This window comes from Fistularia commersonii, chromosome 16, assembly GCF_037954325.1.
Source record: "Fistularia commersonii isolate RoL2024-O1a breed Wild chromosome 16, RoL_Fcom_v1.0, whole genome shotgun sequence".
Lineage (NCBI taxonomy): Eukaryota > Metazoa > Chordata > Actinopteri > Syngnathiformes > Fistulariidae > Fistularia > Fistularia commersonii.
The window spans coordinates 9,985,186-10,009,002 of record NC_141299.1 but is presented as its reverse complement, the minus strand read 5'-3'; the positions used below and the strand labels follow the sequence as shown (position 1 = coordinate 10,009,002).

At 40.6% G+C, this 23,817-nt stretch overlaps 1 protein-coding gene and 1 long non-coding RNA gene across 2 annotated transcripts; one reads left to right on the top strand and one right to left on the bottom strand.

The window, feature by feature from the left end:
• Window positions 1–386: 386 nt before the first annotated feature.
• Window positions 387–21,070, bottom strand: plpp2b (phospholipid phosphatase 2b). The gene is made up of 6 exons (XM_086162455.1): window positions 20,529–21,070; window positions 7,784–7,935; window positions 7,282–7,544; window positions 7,104–7,161; window positions 5,807–5,983; window positions 387–4,838 (listed from the first exon to the last, which is right to left on the bottom strand). The coding sequence occupies exons 1-6, from the start codon at window positions 20,602–20,604 to the stop codon at window positions 4,677–4,679; spliced, it is 888 nt and encodes a 295-aa protein (XP_086018581.1). The 5' UTR covers window positions 20,605–21,070; the 3' UTR covers window positions 387–4,676.
• Window positions 21,071–21,085: 15 nt separating this feature from the next.
• LOC147225866 (uncharacterized) lies at window positions 21,086–23,439 on the top strand. The gene is made up of 3 exons (XR_015107317.1): window positions 21,086–21,121; window positions 22,597–22,652; window positions 22,927–23,439. It is a non-coding gene; the product is annotated as an uncharacterized LOC147225866 (long non-coding RNA).
• The last annotated feature ends 378 nt before the right edge of the window (window positions 23,440–23,817 follow it).

The window sequence follows — 23,817 nt, the reverse complement described above, 5'->3', positions numbered from 1 at the left end:
GATAGTATACAGAGTAGGGATTGCTTTAATCCATCATGTACAACTGGGAATCATCTTTTAACATGCCTTGGAGTTTATGCTGAATCAACCAATTTGTTCGAGTCTGGAAGTGCATGGTATATTCCATCCTGCTGGGTTCATTGTGAGAAAAGGAAAATTGCTTTACTTAAAGGTAAGTTCTTTGATTTGAATACATCAAGATTTTGTCAAGAACATTTACAATCTTAATGCTACAATTATGTATTTGTTGTTATGTAATTCTTCAGGCTTACAAGTTATGATTGCTAAATGTGAATTGGTGATCATTATGTGCATCATTTAGTCTATTGTAATTATAACACCGGAGCGAGTAAATGGCTGCATTTGAAGAAAACAGTATCTGAACATGGATTGCATCTTTTATTTAAAATTCTCTGGTCTAGCACCTAGATAAAATCTATTTGCAAAAGCAAACACAACATGAATTATACCAACAAGTTGACACATAAACAGGAGATTGGCTAGCCGATGCCGACTTAAAGGCACTAATCCAGTAAAACCTCACAGACATGGAATCACATTAACAGCTAAGAACCTTCATTTCCACAGAGCTATAGGGAAATCAAACATTTGTCTTTATCCTCGTGTACATTCGGGCTATTCCTGTGGCTGTAGTGATTTAGATATAGGGAGTGTGCAGTACTTCAGCTAAACCAATTCCAGCTGTTTCTTGTTGTAAATCTGTTTTGAATGTGTAGAAGTCCCCCGGGACCAAGGTTTACCATGGGATACCCCGCACTCCACCCCTTTAAATACCCCACCTTTCCCAAGACTCTGCGAAACTTTAAGGCCTCCCAATCACTACCAGGTTAGATTCTTCCCGACTTCCAGCCTGGCCTCATCACATCTGCAGTATGTCTGATCCCTTGAAGCCTTCTAGGCAAGAACAGTACAGGAGACCTTATTCACAAATTAGTACCATCTATCAATATGAAAAGAAAATAAAAACACAGGCAAATATTTGAAGTGGAAATGGTTTAACGGTTCAAGCTTTGAAAACACAGTTGTGTATGTAACCTTCTGTCATTACAACAGCGTTTTAAAAGCTCTGCCAAGGCATTTGGCTTGTGTTTGGACTAAGGAATTAGATCCGCTTATGTGACAACTCAGAATCAGAAAGGGAATCGGCCAATAAACTCTACAGATTTATGTTGTAAACATACAATCATATACGGTACACATTTGTGAACATCCTTCATACAGCATCATGTGTCTGATAGCATTAGGAGATACAGAATTGTTACAAGCAGGAGGGATTGCACAATAACCGGAACAGCGCTGGGAGTAAAAACATTAAAAAAAAAAAGGGAAATAAAGAACTTCTCTACAATAAATTAAAAGTCATCTTAACATTTTTCCAATTACTGAAATTTAACAAGTAGAAAAGATGAAAAGAATAAAAGAAATAGGAGTCCCCATGTTTTAATAGTAGATGGGCAATATACTAGTGGTATGCAGTTCTTAAAATCTATTTGGCAGTCCATTTCCCACAGGAGAAACATGAATAAAGGTCATACATTTTAGAGGAGCAAATTACACAAGAAGTAGTAATATTTTTCAATAGAACATACATAAATCACATCTTGGACCTAGTTACTTCATAATAACAACTGTTTGTCCAATATTCCATGACTCAGCATGTGTCTTTTGAAAATACCATTCAGGACATATGGGAAAGACCAGAGTGTACGGTGAAGTCTTATCTAGATACATTTCTAATTGGGCTGCATTATGGATTAGCAGATAGCCACACAAGACCTTTTTGAAAGGTTATATTTATAAACTAATTAAGTGTTTGTCAAAGATGATAGTTTGGCCTCCTAATCGAGCTGTCACATCAAACATCTTCTGGCTAAAGGTGAACTACCTTGTGTCGCTATGGCTTTGCAGATGTCACTTAGCATAAAGATGACCTGCAGCTGCTCTTTTCACTCTTGCGTCCATCTTGATGACATGATATACAGACCTCATCCCTCTATTTCACATGAAACCGATGATCGCACTTGCAGCAGTCTTATAACAAGTGACAAAGATCCGTGATACAGTAGGTCCTTGTTTTTGCCCACTGATTCATGCTGTTGAAATCAATTGGACAACATTGAGAGCAGCTGCATACTTGCATTATGCCATTAAAGTATTATGCACCCTTTCACTCTACAAAGACATCGATCACTGCGAAAGCGAGTGGTAACAGAGCGGAATGACAAGAAAGGCGCTGAGAATCAGACCCCATTAAAACCTGGTATTTAAATGCAACCGGAATGATCCGGTGACCTGGATGGTTCTAAGTTCAGGTCTGAATGCACAGGATTTATGGAGCTCTGATCGCATTCAGAGGATCCCTGGGCAGCATCTGGCACCAGCCACATCAAGGAAGGCTTAATCCCCGAATTACCTTTGTTTATGTCAAAATACGCTCTCTTTGGCACATGAACTGCCGCAATGTTATTCAACACAGCCCAAAATGATGAAAAGCACAAAGATATGGGTCCAAGTATTTGGACAGCACAAAATGTTTTGTAAATTTGCCCTTGCCTTCCTATTCAATGGATTTGTGAAGCAGTTGATGTTTTTAATCAATTTTATTCTTTTTTTCAATTGAGATATTTATTGCGATCCTGCGAAAGAGTTACAGACCTTTTTTTTTGCTACTTTTTTATATTAGATGCTATTTTTTTCCCCCTTAATGAAGAAAACCTCCCTTGTAACACAATGTTATGTCAAGAACACTTAGCTTACATCGATGTGCCAAAATACTCAAGAACAAGAAATCCAGATTAGTCTGAGAGAGAACATTAAAAGCCTCTCTGGCTTGGAGAGACATTTGTTGGACGGACAATATCTAAATAAACTTGCGAGGGAATGACGGGAAGAGAAAAGTATGGGAAAAGACAGGAACGGGTCATGATCTGAGGTGTCCCACGCCCTGTTCCAAGCAGCATCGAGGAAAAGCCATATACGGGCAAATACAGTCCCAAATACAACTGGATTACTGGTGTTGACTAATGACGTGGCTCCTGATAAAAGCATTAGGACATTTTCTGAGGCCAACCGTGCGGTAAGTCTCTGTTTAGCTGTAACAAATTTTGCAAACTCGATCAAAATGCTTTGCGGTACGATAATAATGACCTAAAACATACTGCAAAAGAAACTCAAGTGTTTCTGAAGGGCAATGAATGGGATCTTCTTGATTGCTGACATTCACCCTATCTTACCCCAAAGCAGCAGCAATACTCAGAATTTCATAACAGTAGTTTCCAAATTGTTGGAAGTAATTGCCTAAAGAAGGTTTTTTTTTCCTCCAAATATCAACAGACCTCCAATATCAATTTCTTTTGTATTATTACTTTTGAGCTTCTGAAGGAGAGGGACTTCATGCACAAAAAAACAGCAACTTCATCAATTGCTGAAGTATTTACTCCAATACTTGAATTAAAGGAGAAAGTCTACGCTTCGATTGAATCTGCTTTTCAAATCCATTGTAGAGATGGTCAGGGGCAAAAACATGAAAATCTGGATGCGAGTCATGGTTTTAGGGACCAAACATCGAGACACAGACTGTATCATTTCTAAATCAGACTTCTCCGTCTGATTTACATGGACAGGGAGCGACTTGCTGCATCTCGTGTTGTGGCTTCCTTCTAAAACAAATTTGAACCGACAACAGTGAGTGTCTGTCTCTCTGCAACCAGCCAGCCAGATTGTCCAAACCCGATTTTATTTCTATAAATAGAATTTAAATGTATGTTTTCCAAATGAATGGACATGATGGTCAACGAAATCCAGAGCAAAAGCTTCTTATAAAGATAGTATTTCGTTTTCACATGACGAGAGCAATACTCTTGCTTGTGTTGCTTGTAATATATATATTTCAAAAACGCTGGTATATAACAATCAGTGTTTCCTTATACTCTACAATAAAATAGGCATAAACTGGAAACGGGGAGGGGGGCAAACATCCAATCTCAAGTGGTCATGGGAGGTGCATCTGTATACCAGGTCTGAACAAAAGGAGGTTGAAAAAAGCAAAAAACATGATGTATTTACATTCATAATGTGGCCATTAAAACAAATAGTTCTCTATGGTAGATGGCACTGCGTGCATGTGCAGCCAGCCTGCAAAAACATTAGTTAAAAGCATTTGACGAGACAATCATATATCGCGGGATCATCACTGGGGAATCCGGGTCTTTCGATTAATGTTTGCAAACACCTCATCATCGATAATGATATCTCAAAAACAAAAGGATCCTCTCTCTTTCAGGAGAAAAGGAGGTCATCATGTTTTCTGTGAGAAGGGGCTGAAGCATCTCACGATAAGACGGAGCCCCCTCAGTCAGTCCAGTGGCTGGTAAACAGACGGGTTGTGTGAGTGGTTGACAACAGACAGCTGTGGGGTATGAGACAGCGAGGTACACACTGCAACTTTGGCTTCAACTTCTGAATACAACTTGTTGCAGAACACATAAAAACAAACTATAACTGAAAATCTGACACACAAGATTTTTCACATATGATCTCGCAAAGCATGACCTCAGATCAGCCAGACAGTTTCTTGAACAGACCAAGCCTCTGCGTTGCCAGTCATAGAGGTTTGGAGTCTAAAGGCTGCAGCTTCTGTTACCCAGCGTCAACCCTTATGACACCTGGCCAAGATTGTGATGACAGTTGTAATGGTTGCTGTGATCGGAGTCTACGATTTGCAGGCTAGGTTTCCTCTCGGACTCTTCGCTGTCGGCTGTATCTGGTTTAGTGCAACGTGGCGGACGCTTTTTGAAGAAGTCTGACACAAAGTGCACCTGCCAAGGAGAGAGGAGAGACTGGTGTGAAGGTTTGGAGGAGCTCATAGAACAAAGAGTGGAAACTCTGACTGGATATGGCTCTGCACAGAGACATGCTCACACATCAACACACATGTGAGGAGGAACACAGAACACGGCCCCGGCAGGCTTTAAAACCCCCCCATGCCCTGGAGGGTTTCTAACTGAGCACAGCAATGTGAAGGCAAAGGCGTTGGCTAACTTCCCAAATACACACACACACACACACACACACACACAAGCACACAAGCTGCCACTCCAAAGTTTCCACAAGATGGTGCTGACTGGCGTTCAATCAAAACACGGAAGTATTCATATAATAAAAAAAGCCAAGCTGAATGAAGTGAGAAGACTGGGCTTTGGCCTGAGAACCTGTCAGCATCACTGTGTGGGTTTTTATCAAGTCACACTTTACCGCCCGAGCCATTTCCACTTCCTGCCTATGCACAGTTTTACAGTGAGGCTAAAATGAAGCTGAACTGTGGTTTTTTGTGTGGCGCTCTGAGGAGAATGCAAAGAGGAAGATTTCCATTAAATGCCACTGCTGTGATCCGGAAAATACCACCCAGATTTTCTTTTGCCGAAAGCCAGTGACCACAAAAAAAAAAATTTGCTACAATGTTGTCAGGTTGAAGGCTGGAGTTACTTCATAGTGAAAACAGCATCCAAAACAAAGAAACCGTGGCACAGAGCTGATGATGACATGCCATTCTTTAGTGTGGATTTTTAAAATTACCGTGTCTATAAACAAGGTCCTCCATTCAGCTCTGTTATTAGACCTCTTGTTAGGTGGAACTCGTATTATGCAGAATGACAGCTGACATTTTGGAGCACGATTTGACTGTTTGTAAGATCTGCTTAACATTAACACAAGTACTGAATGTCAAGCCATGGAAATATCATGTAGGCAAGCAGAATTTTTCTGAGACACCGGTTAGTGGACTTACATTGAGCACAGCAACAAGCGCTCCTTGCAGAAGCCCCACCAGCACGTCGCTCCAGTGGTGCTTGTAATCAGAGACACGGGTGTAGCCCACATACACCGCGAAGGCCACCAGGAAGAACTGAATGGTGGGTCGGAGAAGTCTGGCCCATTTAGCCACCAATCTGGCCTGCACGTACAGCTGTCAAGGGAATATGAAGAGTAAGAAGGATGAGGTTCATGGCAGGATGAGGGAAGCATGGGAGACAGGAAGAAATGAAGAGATAGAAGGTATGTATCTGAAGGATTGTATATTTTTGATGGCATTCCTCTCAAGACTATTCTGTTAACTTGCCATTAGTGGTTTTACTCCCTGAATGGCACATTGATATAGTATCATATGAATGTAATGCAATATTCTGAAAGGAACGCAAAATTGGGAAAAAGTCAAGTGTATGTTTTGACAAAGGTACAGGGGCAACAGAAATTCAGACTGCAGATCAATAACTTAACTAATCAAGTTATCAGACTGCAGGTTTATGTTGCTTTAACTCATAGGCAGTGGCTGACCTAACTGAAAACAGGTGATGAAAAAATACTGATGTCGGCTTAAAAATTGCCAGGAAACCCCAACCCCCCCAAAAGAAGCAACTGAGCCCAGAAATGATGATCGTGCCAACTGGTTATACTGAGCTTCTGCTGGACGTGCTGAAGGTGCAAAACTTGGCATCAAGCTACAGCCCAAGTGCCAAAGAGCTACACAACACCTTTTTAGTAACAGAGCGCGCAGATGGGAGACTATATTTTACCTGTATTTATTTGCAGCAATACAAAGATTATGGAGAGAGCCAATGACAGAATGAGACAATTCCTCTAGGTTTTATTTGGTGGGAATAGTATTGCTTTGCTTTGGCGACTTGTAGCTCGCCGTCTACCACTAAGCATCAGAGAGATGAGGCCAGGGGTAATAAACTGGATAGACCTGGAAGGCAGAACGCGGCCAACGATTTTTGCGTTCATCATTGCTGGGAAAAAAGGAAGCAGGCGCCTGCAGATAATTTCTTTCAATATCTGAATTCTTCCTCTGAATGCTTTGGCTTTTTTATGTCCGCAGGCACGGGCTAGCTCGATGAGGCTTTTCTCCTCAACAAGGAACCATTAAGTACTGATCAAAATGCATGACCCTGTTCTTGAGCAAGTCATATGGGGACTATTATACCTGGTTCACTTTGCATACACATCACAGAGAATTCAATAAAAACAAGGACACATTGTGTTGCGGGACATTTTATGACGGACGAAGGCTCACGTGTCGGACTCACCGCCAGGAAGAGCATGCAGTACATTCCGAAAGACGAATGACCAGAGTAGAAGGACAACCTGGGACAAAAGAAAGAAAAATGACAACCTTGGCATGCGTGTTTTAAGGTATCAGGTAAATGAACCTTCATATTATTTCTCCACCAGTCAGAACCCATAAAAACTTTCACAAGATTCTACCTTGACTCTGTCACATCCTGAAGCTTGCCTGTGCAGTTGATCGGCTGCATGTAGCCCGTGCAAACCTTGGGGGCACACACGGCCATGAAGTTGGGCCGTGGGCGGCCGATTGTGAATTTGGCAAGGTCGGTTAGTGACTGGCTGACAGACGCTCCGAACAAAAAGGTGCCCACGACCTTGTAGAGCGCAGCAACATACTGGTTGAAGTCTGAATTAGAGTATAGCTTCTTGCTGTAGACCAAATAGGCCTCTCCGGACGAGATCTTTGAAAAGGGAGCAAAAGAGAAAGTAGGTAGTATGATGCTATTTTTCCCTTTTCACACATGAACACTTCAGTCACCACTCAGTAATGGAACAAACTACATGAGATGTCATTAAGGGGGTAAAGAGCCCGAGATTTCCAAGAGTTTGATTTCAATATTACTTACAGCTTACTGGGATGGGAAATGATAAAAAAAGTCCTCGTAAGCAGGGAGGTAACTGACGCTCTGGCATTACTTACAATGATTACTGTGCAAGAGATGGTGACTGCTGCCAGCATGCCGTGGGTGATGGTGTCTGGTTTTAGTGGGTACATGATGCTCTCATCGTCACAGTAAACCCCTCGCTGGTACGGTTTGAACACAATGGTCATGACAATGAAGGGCAGTGCCGCTGGAAAGAGGAGAAAAAAATAGAAAAATTAAAAAAAAACAACAACTCAGAAGTAGAATTTTCTGTATGAGCTGAATCATTAGAGGAGATCCCTTTTAATTACTTTTGATCCTGTCAAATTTAGCTTGAAAGAGATGACAAAACTGGTGCATGTGTTAAAATAGCAAGAAGGGATTCAGAAAAAAGGGATTAGGGCAATCAAATTAATGGATTTTAAAGTTTGAGTTTCTTTCTTCAGATCTTTTTTTTTCCAGAGGTTTCAGACATGTCATAATTTCCTAGCGGATAAGTGAAAACATTAATCTATGGATAGACTGATTTTCAGAGCGTGTTTCTAAAATCTCAAAGATGAAATAACACACAAGACAGAAAAAAAATTGGTCGCTATTAATAACATTTGAAATGAGCTGAAAGGAATTACAAAAATAAATAGAGCTAATAACATGTGAATTCAAGCATTAGGGTAGACACTGAAAAAACTGCATGCAAAATGAAGACCAAATATAGCTCCTTGTGGCTCCTGGGCGTTTAACCAATGCCCTTGAGTAGATATGAAACATGACATTCCAGAAATACCCGCACACCGTCTTCTCTCCTTCACCTCAGACATACAGGCTCAATTCACAGCCCTTTGTATGTGAAACAAGATTTTTAAATATCCAGAATTATTCAAAATGTTGTGAGGAAACATTTGAACACATAGTATTTTGGCATAAAGTATTACTATTAAAAAGAATAGCACTATCTGACTATAACCAAAAACTTTTTTAGAGACTTTTTAAGGTAACCTCATCCATGTGTAGTCGAACATTCAGCAGATTGAATAATAACCTTATTTGATGTACTAATACTAATACTAAATACATTTATCACTTTATTCAAGTATAATTGTATTATTATTGCAGAGCAATCACAAACACACGCAGGGGAAATAATTACTTTATTAGGGGAAATAATTTTTTTGGTACAGGTCTAGTCAGGAATGTATCTCATTTATCCAGGACAGCTACGGTAGACCAAGACCTGGGGCCACTGTGGAAATAACAGACCTCGGCATACTAAATGCAAGAATAACAGCTGTGAGAATGCAGTGCATGCTCATGAAAGTGGACTCATCAACTGTATTATATTTCTCTGTAAATGAGCAGCGAACCCCTCCCATTCTTTCAAAAAGAAAATGTCTGCAGCTGATACAACTCACTGATGAATTCCAGGGCGAATGAGACCAGAGGAGGCGGCACGAAGTAAATATGTGAGATGTTGGACTTTTGGTACTGAATTGAGGTGTGACCATTCTCAAATTTCTTGTGAAACAGGGAAATGAAAAGTAGGACTTACATGCATGAAAAACAAATTATAGTCAGACTGAAAGAAAAGTTATAGATAGCCAACTGACGTAATCATTCAAAAGCTAGAAAAAAAAAAAGTTGCAACAATTTTCAGAATAACAAATGAAGTCAGGGAAAATCCAGAAACAACGATAGGCCTTGTCCTAATGTTTGAATGTGTTCGACATCGAATTTCCGAGGTGACATGATACAAGCGCAGACATTGTGTGGTAACATGCTAAGTGCACACGTGCTCGTCTCAGACACAATGCAGACAAACAGAGGGGACTCTGTGAGAAACACAGCTGCAAAATAGACTCCTTGTGTTCAGAGGGGAAAAAACAATAGCACTCTATAGGATAAAGACATCATGGCAAGACGACTCCTGGTACCCAAACCCCGGATTAGCTGTATTTGCACCAGAAAAACAAGAAAGCGAGACAAAGAAATGCGACCTTCCATACATCATTTATGCACAATGTGTTATCAGAAACAGGGAGCATTTTCCCACAACCAACCCTTTTTTTTTTTTTAAGATTTATTTACGTGTCTCTTGCACGCATGGTTCTCTTAATTTGGTCAGCGACCCTGCTGTCAAAGGAGGTCAATGATCCAAGCACCACAGACAACCAAAAAACAAATATATTCCAAATGTTACGATTATTACCCCAGAAAGGGAAAACCTTGCACATTATAATTCTTACCAAATGAGATTAAGGGTATTGTGGCCATACAAAGTACATGGGTATGCACCTCTACACTGCATAAACTTTTGACTATTCAAATTTGATATGCAGGCCGTCCATTTTATCTGGCTTGCTGTAAAAAATGTTGTCCTAAGGTTCACTGCCTTCAGCCCACAGAACTGTTTGTACATTGTTTGGAAACATATTCCAGGACAGACATAAATTACAGAAATGGTTTGATTCATCTCGATTGGCAAAGAGAATATCTGATAAACTGAATTCTTCTACGCTGTTTCTAAAGCTCGGAAAAAGTGGATTTTGGTTTTGTATCATTTGCAATTTTGATCGTTCCTGTGGTCTATTTCAGTGGCGTCTTCTGGAATCCTATTTGGTTTGCATCAGAATGGAAAAACATCAGAGCATCACACTGTTATGAAGGTTTAGGCCCAAATCCGTAAACAATTTCTATATTCATACGAACCAAATACCCAAATAAAAGATTTTAAATCTTATTAAAAAGCTGAAAATCATCTTGCCAGCAACTTCCACCAAGATTAATTTAGCCATAAAAACTTGGAACTGGATGAAGTTGCATTGATTGTGTTTTAACGTAACAATTAGAACAGTCAAACAAATGATTCTCCTTTGTTTTTGTTCAATTTGTAGCTACATACTGAAGCCATATTCCTGATTGCACTTTTTCATGGGAAGATAAAACTTACTGACGTGCCGATGAACAATTTTAGCCATTTCAACTAGAACAAATGTATCACTCAAAACGTCAAGCTCTAGCTTCAAACAATGCAAATATGTACTATTGAATTAATTGCTGTTACCGTTGGCAATTTCAGCAGCCAACATCTGTCTGATGCATCTATTGCATGTTTTCCCTCCATCTGTCTGTTCATCTCAGCCAATCCCTCTGTTAGCAGCATATGGGTGACACCTGGTAGCATCTCACTCGCAACCAATCACAGTCCCTTTATTTACACTCCTGTATGCAGTGTCAAGCTGCAGTAAACGGGGTGTAAAAAATCCCATTATGCAGATGTTTCTCTGAGGAAGACGGCAACCACAGCACAATATGGGGCCTCTTGTATAAAACTAACATCCTGTCTTGAGCGCTCGGGCACTTGGGAGATGACCCTGATGTGGGTTTACTTGCACGGCTCTTGGATGGTGACCTCTGCATCTGTATCCTGCATCCTTCTTCCAGCTGGCAAGAAACAGATCAGAAAGTCAAAGAACAACTGCTGCTGATTTACCTGACCTCCTCCTTGGGCGGTCAAAGTGAATGATACTGAGTAGTTTCGGCGAGTTATAATACTGAACATTTCCATGCCTCTTCTGTTTAAAAAATATTTGATATGCAAATTCCTTCAACAATTGCCATTATGCTATTTTTTTGAATTTGCAGGTTCTTTCTCCTGACATAAATCTGGAAATGTCTACCTTCATGGCAACAGTATGTGAAGAGACAACTGTATGTGAAATGTGGTCTTTGCATTCAGCATATCATAAATGCAAGTTTTAATTGCAAATAAAACCCAGAGGAAGGTTGTTTTGAAACATGCCATAGCTGCATGACAGCAAGGTTGAAATGTTTGCACAAGATCAGCCTGGACAAAATAAGAAAACAAGTTTATTTTTGTAATATTGCATGGTAAATGTCATTGTAGAACAGCAGAGAGACAGCTTTTTTTTCCTTAGACTACAGTCATGTGCTGTTTTTACCTTTGAGACTTTTAAGTCCTGCCAGAGGGTCTCCATTCATCATAGTGGCAGAAAAATTAAGTAATACGCATTAAACAGAGAGCGCCAGCAACGAATGAAAGACTAACTTCTTCCACCTAGCAAGCACATCAAAAGCTGAGTAGCGGTTGCATTTCCATAATCAACATTACCTTTTTTATATCGTGGCTGTCTGTATTTGTTAAGTTAAATCATCTGTTTTTTGGAGTTTTTTTATGGTCTTAAATCCTCTTAAACTGCTCGCCGGCTTTCCAGATGGTCAGAGCGGAGTCTGAACAGGTATTACATAATTATCATCTCGCCCCCGTGTGTGTATGTGTGCATGTATATATGTTAGGACTGTCAAAATGAACGTGTTAATCCAGATTAAACCCATGATTCATTTGATAAAATAGGCACAGCAAACAATGACTCAACAACCTAGAATTCAACACACAGGTGCAAATTTGTGCTCCAACGTTCTGCGGTGGCAGAACCAACTCTATCAAGAAGGATGACAACAAATAGGTAATTTGTCACTACAATAGGAAGTTTTAGTTTCGAAAACACAAAATATAGGAAAATCAAACAACATAATGTAGATTGCTCGCTCTACAGGAAGGATTTCTTGTTTCACTGAAGAATCTCTAAGCTTAAAGCACAATATCAACGTGACGTAAACAGTATTCCGGGATTCCTCTGCAAACACTTCTGCAACCGTGATGCCTGGCTTGCGTAAAATCCCACAGGGCCTCAGATATTGTAAACAAGGTAAACTGGATCAGCTGGCTAAAAGGCAGCCGTATTCAAATAGATATGTTAAATTCAAAAATAAAAATCACTGGATAATTATGGTGGGATTGGTTTGTTTTATGATACATATATATATTTCACTTCATCCCTCAATATGTATCACCCTCTGTCCTGTGTCATTTTGGTCCCTCAAAATGAAAAAGTTAATAAAATTCACACACACACACACACACACACACACACTCACACACACACACACACACACACACACACGTGATGTTGAGTCTGAACTGGCATGAATAGCAAAACGAATGGCATAACCTGAAGTGTGTGTCTCAGCCTGCAGCTGCTCTGTGCATAACATCTGCAGGAAACATACTGGACGTTCTGTTGAGAAAAAGCACGCACACACAAACACACACACACACACAAACACACACACATGCACCACTTAAAGGCAAAAATAGACAGTTCTGCAGACAAAATAGGCCTCTAAGACACCACGAGACAACCTCACAACCCAAATCACTCCACTGCTGCCACTACTTAAAGACCATGCAGTGTCTTCGACTTAAGCCCAACCAACAGCAGATCCTGTCTGTCCAGAAAATCCAAAAGAAAACATGTAACAGAGTTTGAGGTAGGATTTACTTATTTAGACTTTAGAATCTTCTTCCTAAACACCTGCTTTTATGGATGAAGGAGGGACACCCTCCCGCTCTGTGATGTGGCCAGGAAGCTAATCTCCAACTGCCAGTCAGAAATCTCCTGCCTGAGCCCCTAATGGACATTTGTTTGAAGTAACAGGATGCGGGGATCAGCCTTTCCTGACTCAAATGAAGGAAGATCCAATTTGGAGGGCTCGGCTGCATTTTGGGAATTTGGAGGCTTCTCATTAAAATTAGCAGCAAATTGAAAGTCACTCAGCGGCGCCCTAAGTATCCCTGTGATGAAGGGTGAATTAGTGCAATGGAAAGTGGACTAACTGACAGATAGAGTCCGGAAAGCAAAATACTATCAGTGACAACCAGGACATTAATTGATATCACTGACACCATAAAGCATCAGTGTGGTTGGAGGTTTAAACTCCTTATCTTATTCATTCACCACCGCAGATTCACATCATCCCCTGATCATTTCTCATTCATCTTTTTACCCACTCCAACTGAGTCTCTTGTGATTGCAGTGTCCTCCCACACTTTTCTCCTGTTTGTAGGAATAGAGGCCTCAACGGAATGGTGCTTTATTTAGCTGGCAGATGTGCAATTATACTGGACCATTTGGACCACAATCTGTGGCTGGAATTGGGGCCTGTTGTGTCCTCTGTCGAGTTGTTTTTTTTTTTCTTTTTGTTTCTGAGTTCTTTGCCTTCTTTTCCTCTTGCTTTTCCTCTCAGTGCCTCAGCTTAGACTGCAACCGTCACATGGAAGCAGCCATGAAGCCACTTTACACAAACAGACTGGCAGAAAAATAATGAAGTAAACAATACATTGGACAAATTTGTGGGGATTTAAATAAAAATCACAGAAATGCCCTTTTTCCTGTGTTGTGTCTTTGTTTAAGAAGTAAAATCAAATTGCTCGAGGGACTTAAATTGACAACATTGGATTACTGTTATCATACAACATCACGTTTCGCCATTATAGTGCAATATATCTTGCATTCAAATATTTCAGTAAAGATAAAATCAGAATATTTAAAACTGAATCATAAGCAAGCTGATGGTCATTCAGCAGGAGTCATATTTCTACTATTATAAGAAGCTGTTCCTGTTTGGGCCCTACCACATGGTGTGTATTTTTAGGAAATGATTCCATTATCCCACAACATTGTGAAATACTCTATCCAGGGCCCACAGTAACATTATATCTCTACCTTGTTTGACTATGGAGGAGAGACAGATTGAAATAGGTAAAGGGGAAACCTCTGGCTGAAAGAATGAGGTGTGACTTGGCTGCTCTTCAGTGCCCTGAATTGCTAGACTACCTCGTACTGGCCTAATTGATAGTTTGTTTTCGAACTACGATGACAGTTCCTTCGTGTTGTTTAGAAATACCTGAGACTGACAAGTCCTGATTTCTCAGACAGACCTGCGGTGCCTGCATAACCATGCAAATGAATGGTAATATTCTTCATTCATTTTCATTTTATGCAGAATTATAAAATGCCCAAAACAATGGTTAGATGTGTGTGTGTGGGGGGGGGGGGGTTAACTTGCCCCAAACCTGCCCTGCTTGGTCTAGAGCTTTCCTTCAGGGTCACAGATGGAACATTGGCTATGCCACTTCTTTGTCTAATTTCTCCCTTCCTTCTTTCCCCCATTCAATGTCTTGCCAGCGTGAAGGTCATCCAGGTTCCTCCTTCCTGTGTCCCTCGCTTCTCTCCTTTCTTTCTTCCCCTTATGATAATAAAACTCTCTGCCTCTCATTAACACGATCCTGCTTTTAGTTTTGTTCCAAATATTCTCATCACTGCCAGCATTGGACAAGCTCGTAGGCACATTTTTTCCCCTCCATTTGGAGGTCACTGTTAAGTCACAATTTCCACTCTTTTTTTTTTTTTTTTTTATCTGTCTCTCACTATAATTCCAACATTTGTTTACATAACAGCAGTAAATCTAATGTGGCAAAGTCTTATAGTAATATTGAATGGGTGATGCTAGCCTTTTAGATTTGGCTTTCTCGTGACAAAACATCTTAAAGCTCCCTCTTTCTGCCTGTCTCACCCCAAGCTGGACTGACTAATGTGGAAGGTATGTGCTGAGCCTTCAACGCTCTGTGGCGTTGGCCTCTGGAATTCAAATTCACAAGAGGAACACCCAACTTCAGTCACACCAAATCCTACTGCTGCTCCCCATTCTTTATTTCTAATCCTGCTGCTTTGCTCCGTCCATCATTTACGCATGCTTAACCCCAAGCAGTGAAGGAGGAGATGGGATCGTGGGCGAGTGGAGGGAGGGAAGCTAAATCTGAGTTGGCAATCAAAGAGTCTGGGTTTGGAGCGGATCAGAGAAACAGGCCACACAGGTTTAAACCTAAACCATCAAGGTCTGTGGAGGAACTTCAAATCAGCCTCAGCTGTTAAATCATGAAAGCTGCTGAAATATTTTAGTGCGTTTGCGGGCAAATCTTCAAATATGAGGATATAAGTTAACAAAAAGTATTTCTAACATGATAAACTGACTTGTAGATCTACTAATTTTACATTATAAATCCTTTATACACTGTGCAAGTGGATAATCGCGAACAAAGGAATTTCTCCCATGGGGATCAATAACATATATCTTATCTTATCTTTAACAATCCAAAAGCGCAGTTGCTATTCATCTCATAATCCCACTTTGATGTAAACTTTTAAAATCATGGAAAGAATTTAGGGTTGAAAGAAGGTTGTGTGGAAGCAACTTGAATAATGCTCCTTCCTTGGTATCCCTTAGTAATAAACCATCAGACATGTCATGTGTGAGTAAAGCAGGCCACACAAAACACGGTCTTGTTCAAAATTATTGCAGACACTCTAGCCAGCCTCTTTAAAAACTCTGAAACTATAGGATAGAAACATTTAAATATTCAACATGATATCTATTTTTGGAAAATCTGATGCCCAGCTAAGCCATTGATGAAATTATGCTCTTGTTCAGGTCTTTTTTGTTGTTGTTTTTGGCCCATGCTGCATCAGAGTCTTCCACTTGGTACATGAACTATCCCAGGGCATGCAAATCCCTTGGCAAGCATGTCATCCAGCATCCCTCTTGTACTCTCCATCTAAAATTGCTCAACTTTCATTTTAATTGATGAGGTTGTAGACTAATTTTGGTATTTTCATCAGTTCCAAAATACTTGTTGACATTTTGCATGTTTGAACCAACTGATTTGTAAATAAAAGTACTGGTCAAAATTATTGCAATATGATTGTCTTTCAGCCTTTTGTTCCACCCCACTGATTTTTTTTAGCTGACTTCTGGGAAACATTAGGTTTATGTTCTGAGATTTAAAAAAATGAAAGGGATATCATGGGCTCCGTCAGTGTATTGCTTGACTGGTGGATTTGGTTGTTGTTAAAAAATAAAATGAATCACAACAATTTCAATCAGCACAGTGTTGCATCCTCTTGCCCGTTCTAATCTTGCAGGTCTGACCTGGAGGATCACTGGTGAAAATGCGGCACCAGTCTGGTTTGTGACAGGGTGCATTTCCCAACCAGCTTTTGCTGTTTCCTTGAGCTCAAGACCAGTTCAGACATGGCGGCAACCCCCAAAAAGGAAATAATGCAAGCCGGAGTTTCTCACACACACACATAACTCTTGTAAATGTAGGTCACTGATTAACAATACTCAATAACGTCTAAAATAGGTACTTTCTGCCAATATCATTGCTGTCAATATCCTTATTTCAACATCATTTGTTGCTTGAACATTACTGGCATTTACAGGTTTGTCGGAATAGTATTTAAGACATTTGAAGTTTTGATTGCAGTAACATTTGATATGTTTTGTTGCTTTTTGAAAAACAAAATTTGCACAACCACTTCATAAGCGTCAATGCTGCAGTCAGTCTCTTGCTTGGCTTGGGATCCAAGCCAATAGTTATTTCCCACATGGCTGTGAAACTTTTCTAGCTGACACCCTGATATCTATTTAAAATCTATAAATAAAAATAATGCTTTTAACATCTTTATTCATTTAGCGCATGACTGATCAAACACTTTACATTTATTCCTTCACATTGGAACAAACGCTAACATAACAACATCCAAATCTCGGAGGAACATGTGTGTTTGTTAAAAGAGCTCCGGTTTCCATGACACAGCTCTCCTGAGAAAAACAATTCCCATCAACCATCTCTGGTGTCTTTCTCTGAGAACTTAGGACAATAATCCTTCCCAACACAACCACAGAAGAGGCCCGGCTCCCTGGAGACGCTCCTGCACGGCTTCACCAACAAACTGACAAGGTCGAAGAACAGAACATTGGGCTTTGTGCATGAAAACCATAAATTGATTAAATTCATAGGAGGAAAAGCTACTTTTTAATTTTCCTGGGACTTGGAAACCATCCATCTATGACAAATAGAATACTTAGAACCGTTTGGTTTATAAGCACTTTCGGAAATTAACCTAATCCAATTTTCATGTTCCTTCAATGACTTGAGGGAAAGAGCCAAAAACAAATGTAGGTGTGCAAAAAAGCTCTTAAGTTTTAAAGGGAGTTGTCATATGACATATCAGTTACAGCTACAGAAGAACTTGTCTTTAGCTTGAAATTTATGAACTAAATACACAACCCACAGGTGACATCTATTCTGTGCAAATCCTGTGCTGACATGCTGTACGTGCAGTACTTTTTGTGTACGTACAGGTTTGTGTGTTGTCTGTTTAATCGGACATAGAACAGGCGGTCACCAGAACTGGTTTGGCACAGCCTTCATAACATAACAAAGAGCACGCACATTGAAAAACAGATCTATGAGCACGTGCTTGTACTGATGCGTCGCCTGAAGGCCACACGCTCATTAAGAAGGCTCGATAGCATTACTCATTGCAGCTCCTTGCCATTCATGTTGTGTATCGCGGTGACCTATCCCTATTTATATGGCAGTGAGCTGAGCTCCACCTCTGATGACCACACAGCCTAAACCTACTGTACCTATGAGTGCACACTATGGGCAAGGAGAGGTTAACCCCAGTCCTTCCTCTTTGCTCTGAGCCAACACCCACCGTCTATTTGTGCTCAGTGTAGACTTACATGAAACACAGAAGGGGAGAGGAAGGGAGGGATACACCAAAGAGAAATATTTCAAAAGAAAAGATACGAGCACGACTGTTCAGAACCCTGCGGCCAACAATCCTAGACTTTTGGAAAGGAAGGGTAACACTCCCGATCGGGTTTCTTAGATATTTACAAAAAGAGAAAATGCAACAAACGTTGTACCAAAGTAAGCTGGTTATTAAAAAAAGGGGATCAGGAAATATTTTCTCACAAGGTCAGACACATTGTAAGAAAATATTATGAGACGCTGCGCCCACCAATGATGGAGACCACGTCAGTTTGACCAGGACCAGGTGTGAATAAAAGCATATCGACCTTGATTTGGCCTTTGAAATTAAGAAAAACTGTTTACAAGAGAGGTATAGGAATGCTGTAAATTTATGAAATAAGCGATGGCTATTTTCCATCCGGGCTAATTTGCAATTAGGACAATAATCATCAGTGCATGAGCAGCAGTTCAAACAGCTAAAGCAGATGAGCCTAGTTATGGACCGGGTCTCCCAAACTGCATTAAAATGGATTTTTCTATGCATGAATATGTGTAGACGTGCAGCCAAACTTCCCACAAACCAGTCGAACCAAAAACTGGTTTTCCAAATTGGCTAATGGTTGGAATGATTGTAAGTTCGGACATATTATTGCACAGAGGGGAGAAACCAAACATAGGCTTGGGGTCGACTTGATCTTGGTCTTTTCGGTGCGTAACATGGGCGGTAGAAAGGAAGGGAGAGGCAAAGTGGGGGATGCAACCGTGTAGATGTGCCAGTCGAACCCGACCCAGACGTTAATCCCAGACTTGTGGCAGTGAAACGGTGCGGCTTATCAAGTTCAGCACTTTGTGAATGTTCCAAAAGATGAAAAATACCCCTAAGCTCTCGCAAATCCACAGGGAGTGGAAACTGCACAGCAGAGCAGATCCACACATGCTTCGATCACGTCCATCGCTATCCGCACCCTCACTTCACCGCTATCGGTCCAGACGTAACATATGAACCTCAACCATTGCGCTACATACGTCTGTCAGTGGTTTGTGGTTTCATCATAGTGGTACATTCTGCATCTGCAAACATCCTCTGAACAGTGGCGAAGCCAATGTATCGCCTACTATCCAGCTCTCGTACTTAACTGTTTGATGACAACCGATGGCACTGGCGAGAGCGAAAAGTAACCGATGACTTTTTTCTGCCATTTCCTCCCCAATGAGAACTTCTTTTTTAAAATTTGGATTTGGGAGAAAGTGTTCTACTTTACGCTTCTTTTCAATATTAAAAATGTTGGTTTCTAAATTAGTGAAAAATTAAATGTGTACCTGTAACTGTGTGCCTGGATTAGAAAAGAATTGTGTAATAATTTAACCGGCCTTCTTGTTTCCAAGCAGGAATGAGCAATGAATTATGAAGTCTGATTTTCAATATCTGAGCATAGAAATCTTCCTTCCCTTTCTGTTTTATCAAGTCGATGGAGTTGAGAGGCAGACAGGAAGATGAAGCTGGTAGGGAAAACATCATAAGAGCACTTTGGCATGAGAATTACACTTCAAATGAAATATTCACCATGTCGAGTTGCCCAACTGAACTCTGTGATCATTAAAAACTATTGGCTCTGCCTTGCTTTTGTTAATTCACACGGAGATCCGGTGCATGTGATGTGATACTCACAAAGGAAGCAGCCCTAAACGGCTGAGAGCCTAAAAACAGTTAAGACTAAAAAAAAAAAAAGAAAAAAAAAAAAAAAGTTATTCCATGCAGAAGTTACTCAGTCTTATCTGCATCAGCAAATGACCACATTGTGATTTTTGACCACTGTTGTTTGAATCAGGCCAATAAAAAAAAAAAAAAAAAAAAAAAAAAGAGGGAAAAATATACCGAATTTTAGGAAGTGGAACATTCTCGGATACTTGGCAGGAAGAGGTAAAAAATTGAAACAGAAGATGTCTATCAAAATTCCACAAACATCCAGCTTCCTGTGGTAGTCAGAAGCTGCGGGCTGGCAGCGGCTTCCTGCAGCGCAACAAGGTTACTTCCTGTCACGTTTCAGACGCAGGAAATTATATTTCCATGGGATCCCAATAAACAAATAGCATTACACTGATACCCCTGCTGTTTAAACACAATTCTCTCTGCTTAAGTTGAACCCTGAGAACCTTCCAGTGTGCATCATCGCACACACACACACACACACACACACACACACACACACACAAACAAACACACACAGTAAAACCTAACACAGCAGTTGGTGGCCGTCATGGCTGATAAACACAATATTCTGGGAACTTTCTTGGAACTTTCCCCCCTTGCTGGCGGGTGTTTTAGTCCCAAAACTTACCGGCGAAGACGCACAGCACGTCCATCAGCACGTACAGCCGCTTCTTCCTTGCGTCCTTCATGTTTTCCCCCTTCATGTCTTTTTTTTTTAACGATCAGATGGGAAGGTGGAGAGGCTTCAGAGCAGTGCGGACGAGTCCATCTGCGCTTGCTTTGCTTTTTTTTTTTTTTTTGAATGGGGGCGGGGGGGGCACAGGCTATGCAAACAAGCAGGAAACCTGCACTACGAGTTCTTCCGGGATCCTCTTGTCTACCTGCGCTGACATTGACAGCAAAGGTGTGCGATTTGCTTTCGAACCCGCAACCGATTTTACGAACAACCGCCGAGCGCGCATTCCGGGGAGCGACGATTCAAATTAGGGAAATGTTATAAAAATAAAAACGAAAAACAAAACAGATAAAAGCGGATCGATTTTCCTACAATTTCCCGGCGCTGAAGGCGACCGGAGGATCCGGTGTGGAAGCACTTTCTCCCCAGTCACGCACGGAGAGAAGCCACGCCACCGTGCAGGTCCCTCCTCCCGACTTCCTCCTCTGGCGCGTCTCCTGATGTCCGACGGGCTTTGAACGCACCGGCACGCAAAGTTAGACGAGGTGAAGAAGAGGTGACCTCTTTTATTTTTTGTGTGCATCATAAATATCTCTATTTACACTAAATATCAAGAGGAAATAAACTTGAAACTATAGAAATCTATATGAAATCTACATATAGGAAATTTTCCCTTGTCGTCGGGGGCTTAAAGGTGGGTTTGGATTCATGAGACATAGTGGAATAGACTTTAATTCTGAAAATAATCACTTGACAGATGAGATATTGTGGGGCTGCAATCCAACTGCACAGTTCTGGCAACACAAGGGTAACCAGTGCAATAGAATAATAAAATTGAAATAGTAAACAAAGACATTCTCTGTGTTAAAATGCATTAGACGGATGTTCAAACTCCACCGACGCAGTGAGGCCTTCAAGGGCTCTGCATGCAAAAACCCATCATTCCGCAGCCCATGTGTTTTTTAACATTCGTTTGAACCAGATTTCTGTTCATTTGAAAACGTTTGACTGTCACACAACGTCCGCCGCAGTTTGACGAAGTGCAGAACAAATCCACCATGCAAGTGTAAAAGAGACAAATTGGCAAAGACATTAATCTGCCCCCTTCTGGTTGTTTGTCACGATAACAGGCTTTTGCCGACAACTTTCAGTTTAAATAACATTTGATATTTGATCACCTCAAGATGGACCTTATTACCGATTGCAAACGAAGTAAACAGAAGTATCGGTAATCCCAGAATAAGTAAGCAATTGATATGGTAAGAGCAACAAAGGACAAAAGGTTTGGTAAGAATCTTTTTTTTTTTTTTTTTTTTGCTGCAGTATAAAAATAAAACAAAATAGCAATCGGAAGAAGTCTGAATTATTGATAATGTTTTAACTTGACACAGTCTAGTAAGAATACAGAACAGTCCGGTGTATGTTGACAGATGTTACATGGTAAAATGAAATAAAACAAATAACATGAGAGGGTGTGGTTACATTTGTTTCTGTGTCATCAAAATGGCAACATCATAAGTTAAATGTGTTTAAGTTGCTCCTCTGATATGATTATATTGTGAAAAGTCACATTTGTGAGAATATGGATTTAGTTTGACTTTATTTCTAGGGTTAAACAGGCCAAGTGAATTATTTAAAAAAAAAAGATGTTTATCTGATGTCTGCTCAATACGATGAAGGAACATCAGCATATTGAATTATGTAGATTAAAGTTTCAAAGACAATTCAACAATGTTTGGTAAAAATGAATAAATACATAATAACCCCAGGCCTTCCCACATTTAACTATAACCCCTGACCTTACAGAACTGGGTTAAAGCTCCTTCACCCGGTGGCCGCTAGAGGGCGACAAATACACAATAAAAAGAGTGCGCACAACCGCTGTCACCAATTGATTTACAAGGATAATAATCTCACCTGATTTTTTTTATCCGACGCAATTTGGTTATGTATGTATTTACTCTAACACTTCAGTTTATTACCTGTGTGAATTGATATGATTTTCTTCTTTTCTTGGCAGAGGACATCAACTGACCCGCTGAAAAAAGCTGGAGTGGCAAGGTTGACTTCTGCAAGGTGAGGGAGGAATACTCAGAAAGGGACTGATAGAATTATTGGTCAGATTTAAAAGAAAATAGGTCAGTTTATTCTAATTGTCAATAAATTAAACTATGAATAATTGAACCCTGACTGACATGAATTTCTTATACATTTTTGAAATTGTTCAACTTGTGGAGAATCACTGTCTGCAAACCTCTGTAGTCATCAATAGCTGATGAGCAACTGACACATGTAGCCAGAGACTGTTGGAAACTGAAAGTGTTTGCTTTGCTTTTCCCCTGATCTTCAGAGTTCTCCGCTTTCTACAGTGTACGAATCATCCATCAATCCATCCATCTTCTGGCGCTCATCCTGCACTCAGGGTCACGGGGGGGATGCTGCAGCCTATCCCGGCTGTCATCGGGCGAGAGGCGGGGTACACCCTGGACTGGTCGCCGGTCAATTGCAGGGCCACATGCAAAGACAGACAACATTCACTCGTTCATTCAGGGCAATTTTCTCAGTTTTTTTTTCCGATTAACCATTTTGGAATATGGGAGGACACCGGAGAACCCGGAGGAAACCCACACAGACAAGGAGAGACCATGCAAGCTCCACACAGAAAGGTCCAAACGTTGGAATAGAACCAAGCTCCTTGGTGAGGCTGATGCACGAACCGCTTTGCCACCGTGTCGCCGTGTACGCGTCATAATTGCATGCGTGATGGAAAACAAGTCAGAATGATTTTCCCATTTCCATCTCAAATGACATAATCAAGAAGCTGGATGATTTCTTAAAAATCCATCAAATGTATTTCAAAGAAAAAAAAAGCAAAGAAGACGTGAAAAGCCAACATGTTAAAAATGTTGACTTTCCTCCTGCTGATGATCTTTTTTTTTTTCTGTTAGTCATCTTGCGACATTTGTCTCATGACACCCTCAAAGGCGTCCTCAACCTCAAGGTCAGATTGAGTGTGTTAATAGTTTATAAAATCAGCATAAGGATAATGATGAGACCTTCAAATGGGGTCAAGTGTACTTCTTTAACCGCTGTCTGTTGAGCCCGTAATATGCTCGGATGGTGAAGTGGTGTTTCATAAAAGGGTTTGATTTCCAGCTCCAAGAGGTTCCTTTTGAATTACAACTCACGATTTAACTGTGAATGATCTATGGGATGCTCTCAACATTAGAAGTGCCAAAAA

Coding starts and splice junctions, on each gene's coding strand:
- plpp2b (XM_086162455.1), bottom strand. CDS start 20,604: ATGAAGGGGGAAAACATGAAGGACGCAAGGAAGAAGCGGCTGTACGTG. Junction 7,936..20,528: donor CGTGCTGTGCGTCTTCGCCG/GTAAGTTTTGGG, acceptor TCCTCTTTCCAG/CGGCACTGCCCTTCATTGTC. Junction 4,839..5,806: donor CGCTTGTTGCTGTGCTCAAT/GTAAGTCCACTA, acceptor TCTCCTTGGCAG/GTGCACTTTGTGTCAGACTT.